Source organism: Phodopus roborovskii, unplaced genomic scaffold (genome assembly GCF_943737965.1).
Source record: "Phodopus roborovskii unplaced genomic scaffold, PHOROB, whole genome shotgun sequence".
Taxonomy (NCBI): domain Eukaryota; kingdom Metazoa; phylum Chordata; class Mammalia; order Rodentia; family Cricetidae; genus Phodopus; species Phodopus roborovskii.
The window spans coordinates 19,079,881-19,092,620 of NW_026126410.1; the positions used below are offsets into that span (position 1 = coordinate 19,079,881).

At 38.1% G+C, this 12,740-nt stretch overlaps 1 protein-coding gene across 1 annotated transcript in view; it reads left to right on the forward strand.

Moving 5' to 3' along the window:
* Positions 1-12,740, forward strand: part of Rictor (RPTOR independent companion of MTOR complex 2) — a 101,841-nt gene that overhangs the window by 85,912 nt on the left and 3,189 nt on the right. Inside the window, exons 32-37 of the mRNA XM_051182506.1 lie at positions 140-211; positions 1,961-2,138; positions 3,185-3,269; positions 3,961-4,194; positions 11,377-11,532; positions 11,852-11,975. Of these exons, the coding sequence (XP_051038463.1) occupies positions 140-211; positions 1,961-2,138; positions 3,185-3,269; positions 3,961-4,194; positions 11,377-11,532; positions 11,852-11,975 (849 nt within the window). The remainder of the gene's footprint in view (positions 1-139; positions 212-1,960; positions 2,139-3,184; positions 3,270-3,960; positions 4,195-11,376; positions 11,533-11,851; positions 11,976-12,740) is intronic.

The following is a 12,740-nucleotide window of genomic DNA, read 5'->3' on the forward strand; positions in this document are numbered from 1 at the left end:
GAGCTCCTTGTTACCTGATATGATTTGAAATGGATTCTTGCAGCTGCGAGGGGGGAAAATAAACTCCATTAGGCCCTGAAAATAAACTTGTTTTGCAAGGTTACACAAGTCACAAGCTTTTTTTTCTCGCTTCTGCAAGGATCGATTTTAAAAAGAAGCATGTCGGGGGAATCAGGAGCTTAAGACCTACAATAACAAACAACCTTTTCAGGTAGGTCAATTTAAAGCTCCAAAAGTTGACCTCTTAGTATTTTTTAAAATAACTGAAAATTTCAGTTAAATTATTTCAATTTGTTTTAGGTACATGTCATCATTAAATAGAAACCTAATAAACACAAAATGAATTCCTGGCTCCTCAAGACTAAGCAAAAGTTTTTATTTATATATTAAATATTCCATATTTATATCATATCAAGCTATTAGCAGCATACAGTTTAGGTTTGCTGTTTTTTTAAATGCTACACTTTGAAATTTGCAAAAGATCCCTACTTAATTGTTTTTGTTTTTCTTGTTAGACTTCTCATAGTTGAATTACATTCATTTAAGTGATTTATATCCCTTTAAATAAATTACTAGGTGTCAAATAGTTAGACCAGTATCTGATAAAAACTAAACATTAGCTTGCAGGATATTCACACTATCAGAACTGGGAGTTATTTATATAATCCATCAGTCTCTCACATCTAATTTTTAGTAACTTTTTTTTATAAAGACGGTGCTGATAGCTGATAGTAAATTTTGTTCCCTCTTAAAAAAAATGGTATAGTAGCCATCGGTGTAACTAGAAGTCACCATTTCTGACATTTTCATGAATCCGTAACAGAGTCACACACCTGTCAACAAACCATGGGTACAATGCTACAGCCAAGAAGCAGAGCTTGTGAGTTAAGTTGTTTGGTGGAGCCTAGGCTAGATGAGTGCTTGTAAACTCTTAAAATGTTACTTTCCAAGCAGAACAAACTTTTTCTTCCTGAAGGTTTTCTATAAAAACCCAATAAATAGAACAGTTTAAAATGGAGCTGCAGCTGATTGAAATAGAATTGGAAAGTGAAACACCCTCATAATCCCTCTGACTCAAGTAGTTCTTAAGAGAGTTTTATAGAGTCAAAGAAACAAAACCATACCATTTGAAAAACATTGACTTCTTTCATACAATTCAAAAATTTCAGATATGAATACTTTTGGACATTAGGAATTGTTTTTGCCACTATAACCTTAATAGCTACTATTTAAAGCACATTTCTTTTGTGTGGTTTTCCAGTTAGTAATGTGAGACTTTGGATAGTGTTTCATATATTTGACAAGGCATATACAGAGTGAACAATATCTATTGCATGAATAGTGATCAAGTGCATCTTCTAGAGATGTCCATATACCATGGTCATGGAATTGTTTGTGAAGAGTGCCCTATAAAGACTAGTGTTCTGTGGATATCCCTTGTAATATTTACAAATGATGTCCTTGTAATATTTACTATACTGTATGTACCTTCTGTTATACAAATCTTACATGGTAAGAAAGCATTAATTAGCCCAGATGATTGATGAGTAATCCTATTTTTCATAAATAAATTACCTGGTACACCTTTAGCAGTAAAGCAAATCCAGGAGCTTTGGCTGACCACATGGGTCACCTGTACTTGTCTGTAGGTTAGTTTCCTTTATTACCTGGGCATGTTGGCATTGCTCTCATTACCCACCTTCTCATCTTCACTTGGAACAACATAACAGTTTTCCTTTGGTGACATTTAACATTACTGGTAAACTGTGTGTTGGACATTAGCAGTTAATGGTAAGTGCTTATGTGTTCTCAGCAGGCTAAGATGGTATTGCTTCGTGTTTGACTAGCTACTTTGATGGTGGTATAACATTAGGGGTGTTTGTTTGTTTTCTTGTTTGTTTTTAGTACACATAATAGTACAAATCAAGAAGCTAATTCAAGATTTTTTGTGATGTTATAGGTTTATGAAAGCTTTAAGTTACGCATCATTAGATAAAGAAGATTTATTAAGTCCTATTAATCAAAATACCCTGCAGCGATCCTCCTCAGTTAGGTCCATGGTGTCTAGTGCTACATATGGAGGTTCTGATGACTACATTGGACTTGCTCTTCCAGTGGACATCAATGACATATTCCAGGTAACATTCAGAGTACTACTGTTTTCTTATGAGCTGGCTTCCTGCTGATTTTGTTTTTTATTGTTCTGTAACTGCTTATTTGAACTTAGTTTATAGTGGATACACTTACTATGGGAAAGATACAGGCTTTTGAGAATCCCATGTTCTTAGCTTCTCTGTACTCTTATTTGGCTCTTTTAAGAATCTTGTTTAGTCTCCAGTCTCTGGAATGCTAACCTTGTCCACGACTATAATAAATTAGCATCTTGTTTGATTTATCTGTAGTATGTAGAAGTTTAAAAAATTCCTAATAGTCTTTTAGATTCATGTAACTTATGTTTTTAAGTCATTGATCCTTTTCAGCCATGTGTGATGTTTGTGTATGGTTAGCCCTGGTCAATAAGATAATACACACTTTCTAGTGGGTGGCCTTGAACTCACAGAGATCCATCTGCCTCTGTCTCCTGAATTCCGGGATTAAAGGTGTGTGCCACCACTGCCTGGCCTCTATGTCTAACTATTGTGGCTACTGGGATTAAAGGCATACGCCACCACTGCCTGGCCTTTGGCCTCTGTGGCTGTGGCTAGCTTTGCACTCTGATCTTCAGGCAAGCTTTATTAGATCATAAACACAGTGTCACCACAATAGGATTGCTCATTGAATTGGAGCTCAGCTGCCAGCTCCAGCATTATCCTGTCTCCATCCTTTACAGCTTTGTTTCACAAGCACATGCACACATGGCCACACCTAGCATGTTCTGTGGATGGAGGACATTGAAACTGTCATGCTTCTTATAGCAAGCACTCTTCACCCACTGAACCATACCTAGGGCCTAGATATTTTAGATAAACACTAAATTATTTGAATGCCCATTTAATTCATCAAGAACATGGTTAAGAGACTAGTTATTTGGTTATGTTTTGGTAATTTTAATCTTTAGTAAACTTTGCCTTATAAATATATATGCTACAGTAATTCTATTTGTTGCATTTCCCTGAATTCCTTTAATGTTCATAAGATGATTTCTTTATATAATGAAGCTGACCAGGCTTTATATGCATTTTAGGTAAAGGATATTCCTTATTTTCAGTCAAAGCATGTGCCTCCACCAGACGACCGAGGTGCAAGAATGTTTTCCCATGATTCAGGAGGTAATATGTTCTCTTTGTTCTTGTGCAACTCATAACCTTAAAAATCTAATTCTCTTTTTAGTGAGATAACAATAAAAATTAGACTTACTAAAGTTTGGGGTTAACTTAAACACTAAACCAAAATAATTCAGTCAACTAAAAAATTAAACACAGTTGTTTTTCCAGTGAGGATCCCAGCCTCTCAAGTAGATAAACCTAGAATAGTTCTTTCTTAAAGTGCAAGAGGAATGTTAAAACTAGTTTCATGGGTTAGAGGCATAGCTGTATGTTTACATTGAAGGAAGATGGGGATTTGCTTATTATTTACACATGTAATTCTGTGTTGTGAACTGTTATATTTTAGTGAATATGTGCATATTAAAAGTTTTATAATCTTGTTTCAACATAAGCCTCTCAGAAGTACTGATTTTGTTTAGTCAGCTATCAGAGTTAATTGGAATGATACGTTCATACAACCTGTTTTTTGTGTGTATTTAGAAAAAAAACCTTATTGAAATAATAAAGGTATATGTGCTATTTTTATGTTTACAATGTAAAATAAATTATTCTCTTTCCTTCCTAATGAAAATTAAATGTTGGGGCATAAAGACTTCTAAGTTTTCATCTTAAAAAAGTATTATTTTAAGACATCATGAAAAAGATGCCAATGGTGTCTTTATCAGATTGTATTTTTATTTACTTAAACATACAGGTCTTCCATCTGGAACTGGTGGTCTTGTAAAAAACTCGTTTCACTTGCTACGGCAGCAGATGAGTCTCACAGAAATAATGAACTCTGTCCATTCAGACGCCTCTCTGTTCTTAGAGAGCACAGAAGATACTGGACTGCAGGAGCATACAGATGACAATTGCCTTTACTGTGTCTGCATCGAAATTCTGGGCTTCCAGCCCAGTAACCAGCTAAGCTCCATATGTAGTCACTCAGGTGGGTGATAGTGTCCTTTGAGATGAATCTGCTCCAGTCACAAGTCTTCCAACAGTCCTACTGACAAGGCCTTCTTACTCCATCTCTGTCAGACACAATCTAGCCCTTTAGCAGCTTTCTATTGCACTATTAGGATTACAGCCTCTAATTTTGATTCTCTTCACTTTATTTTTTATATGTTATTGATATTAATCTGGTTTTAATTCTTTATTGGCTCTGTATCCCAACACGTAAGATTCTTTGTGCTCTGTTGTTTTCATCATTCTCATTTCTTATAGTTGGTAGACCATGTCCTGACAAGATGACGTTTTCAATAGCTACTGGGAATGAAAGTCCATTTTCCTTGCTATTCTCCCCTTATCTTCCCCATCCCCCCACACGCCCATGCTCTTATATAAACATACATAATCTGGAAGATCGGTCTCATCCTAAGTCTCATGTATAAAAAGTGTCCTGATAGCTAAGCCAAGCATAGAAGCTCCTTCCTCTTTGCTCTCACTGCCCTTTGTACAGTGGTCATTACTCAGTCATCTTCTAACCTTACCATGGTGACTTCCTTCAGAGCATGATCTGTTGTCTCTGACAGGAGCTGCTGCCTTGTACAGTGGATTCTTGGTATTCATTTATTAAAGAGGGATTAAATAAAGTAGACACCAGTGGTCAGTTTCTTAATATGAATCACCAGCTGTATATATTAACAGTTTCTTTCAATTAGTGTTTAAACTGTTCATGAATGTACCTATTTTTGGTAAATATCATTTAGCTACCCTCAGGAGTCTGGTGATGACCGGAGTTCTGGGTGATTCTTATGAAGTCCTCCATAGGATTTTGTACTTTTCCAACTTGTGGACAATGCTAGATGATGGTGCTGGAGAGATAGATATCCAGGCAGGAGTGTGCTTGCCACAAATAGGTTGGGGTTGTGCTTAGAAACGGATCCGTTCTCACAGTGGCTCTGTGTCCCAGTATGGGCCTGAGTTTGACAGCTTCCTAAACCAGGCTTCTTCACACTCTGAACCCAAGGCCTCTGTGTGCTGTGATTTTTTTCTTTTTTTTTTTTTTCTTTAACAAATTTGTGTGTTTAGATGTACTATACACCATACAAAGAGAGTATCTTAGGTCACTTGGCAATATTGTTTGATTTAGGGCCAAGTTCATTTTATTTATTCACTGAACAGCGTGTGTAAAGCACTTAGTTAAAACAAAACAAAGCAAGCAGACCAGCCACCAAAAAGCTGTCTTAAGCAAAATGAACACAGTCACCTGACTTGAGTCCTTAGAGCTGTAGTAATCCATAAAGCATGAGGGCAGCATTAAAAACAGACACAAAGACTGGTAGCACAGAATGGAGGAATTGGAAGCCAGTCTGTACCTCTTCAGCTAACTACCTTCCACAGTGCTGCTAAGATTCATCTGCTGGAGAGAGGACAATGTTTTTGATAAAGGGAAAACTGGATATCCTCCTAGAGATAAATACGTGAGGTTATAGATGCCTCTCACTCTGAACAAAGGTCAATTCAGCATGGCCCTTAAGTGTGAGCTTGAAAGTGAAAGTGCTGAGAACTGTGTTGGAGTTTTCAGATGGGTAAGGATTTTCTGGAATCCCACCTGCCACCCACAACATGCCCTGAAGAACCCTATAGGAAACAAAAGTTAGAATGTCTAAGACTGTAATAAAGCATTTTTACAGAGAAAAAGAAATGAATGAAAAGCATACAGAAATTGAGCAAATACTTACAAACTATATGTCTAGTGAGAAATTAATATACAAGCTGGATGTAATGGCATACGCCTTTAATCCCAGCAATTGGGAGGCAGAGGCTAAGTTCCAGGCCAGCTTGGTCTATAGATTGAGTTCCAGGACAGCCATAGATACACAGGGAAACCTGTCTGAAAAAGAAAAATTAATATACAGAATATAGGAAGAAAATGTGTAATAGACTTAAAAATGTCTTAAGACATAAAAGTAGTTGAACATAAATCAAAAACCACCATCAGATTACAATAACAAGAATACTTGTCAAAATGCCAAATGGTAACAAATGCTGGCAAGGACAGGAAGAAAAGGAAATCCTTGCAATTGTTGGTTGGAATGTAAACTACAGCAGCCACTAAAGAAAGCAGTAAGGAAAATTACCAGAGAAACAAAACGAAACAAGCTATGCGACCCAGCAATCCAATCCCATTACTTTACAGAAATGAAGGAAGTGAAATCAGTATGTCAAAGACATGCTATCCCAAGTGAATTGCAGTACTAGTCACAGTAGCCACGAAGTGCAAACACATATATAACTGATAAATAAGTGAATAGAGAATATGTGGTCTATATACATAGGCAGGGATGCACAGAGAAGCACTATCTCCAAAACCAAAAATACAGTGCTGGCAGGTGGACCAGTTATTAAACCATAGACTAGTGGAGCACCTAAGACCACAGCTGGAGGACAGAGGAGCCAAGAGACTGAGGTGGTTCTTAAACTACTTTGATCTTGGAACTAAATGTTTTGATTTAAATGTTAGAAGACTACTTCTGTGTGAATGAGGGTGTTGAGGAATCATGAAGCAGAGCTCTGTCCACTTGGCCTTCTTCCCAAAGTTACAGTGGATGAGGAAGTGCCAGGAAGTCCAGGACATCCAGTTAACAAGAGCACAGGTGTAAACAGCAGAGGCCTAGGCTTCAAGTACCAGGGAGACTGGTACAAAAGCTGGGCTATTGTCCTTGCTGTACTTCAACCCTGCACAAAGAACTACAGGAAACTAAGGAATGCTAGATCAGGAAAGGGTCTTCCCCAGGGAGAACATATGGATGGGTTGTTAGCTAATAACAAATGGTCAGCCCTGATATATGTACATACAAATAACATTGTATGGACTGAGTAGTTAGGGATGTGCATATAACAACAATGGGAAAAAAGAGGCCATCAATTTCAACAGATTGGGGAGGGTTATGTGGAAGGGTTTGGAAGGAGGAAAGGGGGAAATGATAAAATTATAATTTCAAAGAAAGGGGCTATTTACTCTTGGACTAATATCTGTACATGTTAGTTTGGATTCTGGTTTAAACCTCTGAATGAGAATATCTTATAGTATTTTTTAGTCAGGCTAAGAATCAGTAAATATTCCATTAATGGTAACTTACATAAAAGTTGTTTAGTATAGAATATTCTGATAGTTGGTGATGGTGATCTAACTGTATTCCTCTTGTATGTGCACATAGCTTTCATCTATTAAAAAAAATGGAGTATTTACCTGTTCCTTTCCCAACTCCAAGAATGTTTGGTTTTCTGTCTTGCTGATTTAAAATCAGGCCCATATTTTGTTCAAAGTTTTAAGTTATCAGTGGTCATGCATGATCTTGTTTAAAATGTTTTCCCTGTGATTCAGCATACTTCACAAAGTACTTTACATGCTTAGGAAGCAATGAGTATTTTAAACCTTGGTTACTTAGAGAAATGAATGCTTAATTGAAATCTTTAAATATAGGGGACAGTTCTGACAAGTTAGAGCTAGGAGTCACTGGTTAAAGATAAGGCTGGATAAATTAGTTCATTACTTTTCAGAAACATGTCAGCTGAAGAAAGTGTCCCTTTTTTACTATTATTTATACAGAAGTACTTCCCCTTTACTCCCTAGGTTAACTCATCAAGTGAGTGTAAAATAGCATTTTATTTTGTATGTACCTTTTTTTAATTGTGTCTGAGGAAAATAACATGAAAACACTGTTTTAAATTAAATCTTTGATTTCAAAATATTTTCCTTATAAGTTTACTTTTAAAATCACTATAAAATTTCAGTGGAGTGTTTTACTTTTACATGGTTAGCAAATGTCTTAGGGTTATCATTGCTGTGGTGAAACACCATGACCAAAAGCAGTGTGGGTAAGAAAGTTTTCATTTGTCTTACACTTCCACATCGTTGTTCATCAGCAAAGGATGTCAGGACAGCAACTCAAACGGGAAGAACGTGGAGCAGGAGTTGATGCAGAAGCCATGCAAGAGTGCTGCTTCTGGGTTTGTTCTTCATGGATTGCTAAGCCTGCTTTCTTACAGCACCCAGGAACACCATCCCAGGGATGGGCCCACCCACGATGGGCTGAGCCCTTCCCCATCAGTCACTAAGAAAAATGCCTCCTCTCCTCTCCTCCCAGTTCCTAACCTCTCTCTCACACACACACATACACAACACGTATGCATACACACGCACGCACGTACACATGTACCCCTCATCTACTCCTTTCCCTTTAAAAAAGAGCAGGTCTCCAAAGGGTATCAACTGAACATGGCATGTCAAGTTATAAAACTCAGCACAGAAAAAGAGTCCCAAAATCAGGTAAAAAAGTCAGGGACAGCCGCTGCTCCCACTGTTAGGAGTCCCACAAGAGGACCAAGCTACACAACCACATATATGCAGATGTAGGTTAGACCCATACAGTCTCCCTGATTGTTGGTTCAGTCTCTTTGAACCTCTATGAGCCCTGATTGGCTGAATCTGTGGGTTTTCTGTGGTCTTAACCCCTCAGACTCCTTTAATCCTTCCTCACTCTTCTGCAGGTTTCCTGATCTCCACCTAGTGTTTGGCTGTAGGTCTGCATCTGCTCCCATCAGTTGCTGGATGAAGCCTTTCTGATGATGATTGTGCTAGGCTCTGTATCATTAAGAAACATTTTATTGACTTTTCACCCCCTCCTGATCATGTTTGGTCTCTGGACTATTCATACTGATTCCTGGCCCCCAGGTAGTGTCAGCCTGGGCACTCTGTAGCTGTGGGTCTCAGTTTGGACCAGTTCTGTACCACTTTTAGGCCATCATATTTTGCATGTAGGACAGATTTGTATGTAGAAGGTTTTGTGGTGTGTTGGTGTCCCAATCCTATAATGTATGATTGTAATAGAGTCCCCAAAAGCACGGATAAAGGGAAGTCAGGTATTTATTGGTGAATTACTCACGAATGTCAATATAAGGTAGAGTGCCACCAAGGTCTTTTGCCCAGAGCATTGGAAGCTGAAATCCCATCTGCTGCCACCACCCAAGAGAGCTTACCTCCCAGTCCATGGGTAGCACCTGAGGCCCCACCCAGAAGGAGCAGGTACCTTGAAGACTATTGGCTGTAAGTCTTGCCTGGTTATAGGCCACTTCAGGCTACATAACCCCTATTAATAAGAGTTTGCTAGGGTCACCCTTGTGGATTCCTAGGAGTTTCCATTGCACTAGGTTTCTTCCTCACCTCTGAAATGCCCCCAGATTCCAGTCATCTCTCCCTCCACTCTACCCACCTGCCCTCAATCTACCCACAAAATCTATTTTCTTTGCCCTTCCCAGGGAAAGCCATGTATCCTCTATTTTACAGCTAATAGCCACTTATAAGTGAGTAATACCATGTTTGTCTTTGCGGTTTGGTTTACTCCACTCATCATGATTTCCTGCAAGTTTCAAGCTTTTTTTTTTTTAACATTGTGTAAATGTACCATATTTTCTTTATTAATTCATTGGATGAGGGTCATCTAGGTGGTTTCCAGCTTCTATTACAAATAAAGCTTCTATGAACATAGTTAGCAAATATCCTTGTGGTAGGATGGGACATAATTCAGTTATGTGCTCAAGAGTGGTATAGCTGGTTTTGAGGTAGATGGATTGCCAATTTTCTGAGGAACCTCCATATTGATTTCCATAGTGGCTGTACAAGTTTACACTCCTACTCACAATAGAGGAATGCTCCCTTTGCTCTACATCCTTGCCAGCATGAGCTGTCACACGTGTTATTGATCTTAGCCATTCTGACAGGCGGCAAGGTAGAATTTCAGAGTTGTTTTGATTTGCATTTCCCTGATGACTAAGGTTGCTGAAAACATTCTTTAAGTGTTTCTTGGCCATTTGCGATTCCTCTGTTGAGAGTTCTCTGTTTAGATCTGTATGCCATTGATGTCTAGTTTCTTGAGCTCTTTATGTATTTTGGATGTTAGCCGGATGTGGTTTTGATGAAAAAATTTTCCCATTCTGTAGACTGCTGTTTTGTCCTGTTGCTGTTATTCTTTGCCTTATAGAGCTTTTCAGTTCCATTAGAGTTTCCATGTATAAATTGTTGATCTTAGATCCTGTCCTATTAGTGTTCTGGCCTAAGCCCAATCTTGTGGAGACATTTTTTTTTTTTTAATTGAGGTTCTCTCCTCTCAGATGACTTAGCTTTTATCAAGTTGACATAAAACTATCTAGCATATGGAAGTAGTAATCTGAGAAGAGTTTGGATGTGGAATAAAAAGTAGTGCAAAGTTAATCTTTTGGGAACCAAGGTTAGGTAAGATTAAACCTCTTTTCTTCCATATTGGTATGATGTAGGAAGGGAAGTAGGCCAGCCTTTAGAAGGTCTGACTTTCTAGTGAAATATCTTCTCTGAGTTACTCTTTTCATGAGCAAAATGAATGCTTATTAACTTCCATTGTGTTGTATAGTATTAAGCTTGTGTGATTTTTGTACGATATCCAATGTTATTCCCCAAAGGATGACCAACAGTTTTTTCCCAATTTTTTCATTATTGATTTTAATACCTAGGGATTCTTTAAAATTTATTACATTTTTTTATTTGTTCATGTATTTGTGTACCATGCATGCACGTGTGTGCCATTATGCATGTGCCACAGGACCTTGAAGATCAGAGGACAACTGATTGGAGTCGGTTTTCTCCTTTCACCCCCTGGGTTCTGGTCTTGAATCCAGGTAATAAGACTTAGCAGCAAGCACCTTTCTAACCCACTGGTCCATGGCCAGGGCATTTTAGATTAGATGTTAATATTATGTTGACTTCAAAATCCCACCATGGGCACAGTGCACAGAGAGAACAAGAAGAAAATTTAAAATAGAAGAGTTCTGAAATAACCTTATGCTTTTAATTGCATTTACTATTGGGTGAGGCATTCAGATAGAGGTAGAAAGGATGGGAGAAGGTAATAAGGTATATTCTTTTATACATATTTGCTTGAAAATTAATGATTTATTCCTGCATTTTTACTATGAAAATTTAACTCTAGAAGAAAGCACCTTCCCTTATTTGAACTCTCATCATCCTAGCAGTCTAGATTTACTTTGAAAATCTTCATGAAAAGAAATTGTTGATATCAGGGAAGGAGTTCTCTAGAGTGTGCAGTCCTAGCACAGGAATGAACTCTAATCGAAATGCTTTTACCTTCAGATCTTCAAGATATTCCGTATTCTGATTGGTGTGAGCAGACGATCCACAATCCCTTAGAAGTGGTTCCCTCTAAGTTCTCGGGGATCTCTGGGTGCAGCGATGGTGCATCCCAAGAAGGCTCAGCCAGCAGCACCAAAAGCACAGAGCTGCTCCTGGGTAAGTCTTTAGGTTCACCTTTTGCACCCTTGCTAAAGCTGCATTCAGTTGCTTTTGCCTGCTAGAATATGTACTGTAATGCAGAGTTGTCTCATAGCTGTGACAGGTTAGACATTTAGCAGACTCTTAAATACTGTACCTATGCCAGCCATTAACAGACCATTCCCTCTCAGTGGTCTACTTCTATTAGAGCTTTGCCCCTGTATCGTTGGCAGATTTTGTGTGGTTGATTCCAATTTTAGTTGCTTTTGTTGATGGTCTGTAATCATTTCTACATTGTGATATAGTAAGTGACTTCATACTGACATCTTCATTTCAGGTGTAAAAAACATTCCAGATGATACTCCAATGTGCCGCATCCTGCTTCGTAAAGAAGTGCTACGATTAGTTGTCAATTTGAGTAGTTCAGTTTCTACCAAGTGTCATGAGACAGGACTTTTGACGTGAGTACCTCCATGAAGGTTGTCAGCTTGTTCTGCTTTGTAAGTTGCAGAAAGGTACCTGCACTGATTAGAGTTGTACAACAGCAGTCACAGGCTACCTTCCTATGTGTGGGGTGGGGCTTAAAGATGCTTCCCTGTGGTACCTCTGTCTGGAAAGCAGATTGAAGGGAAAGTGAGACTGCAGCGAGACTTTCAAACAAATCTGCAGAAAATGGAAAACTGTATCTAAAAGCAGGAGCTGTCTTGTCCATTTGTTCCCTTTCTTTATTCTTGGTAGAATTTGGGGTTTTTTAAATAAATAACTTACTTATTTTAAACCTATAAAACATTTTTTTTAATTCCTAAATTTCAGTTTCTGGCATAATTGTTGGTGACTATAGCTCAAATACAAAAACAAAACATTTTAGATTTCTCAATCAGATTTCAAGAAAGTGAGAAAGACCTAAGACCAAACATTTTAGAAGTAAGCCTAAATGATAAACTGGTGGAATTTCCTGGTTCAATTTGTTTCTTTTAAGAAAATATTTAGGATTTTTATTGTCTTTCTTACTCAAAGCAGCCTGATGAATGAAAAGAAAAATGATTTTGAGCAAATCGTCTCTATTTGCACACAAAAGATGTGTGAAATAGAAGTACTTTGTAATAAGCCAGGTATGGCCACATATGCCTGTAATCCCCACACTTGGGAGGTAAAGGCAGGACCATCTGGGATGTTAGGGAGATGGAATCATGTTCAAGGTTTGCCTGGCTTACATGAAACCCAAT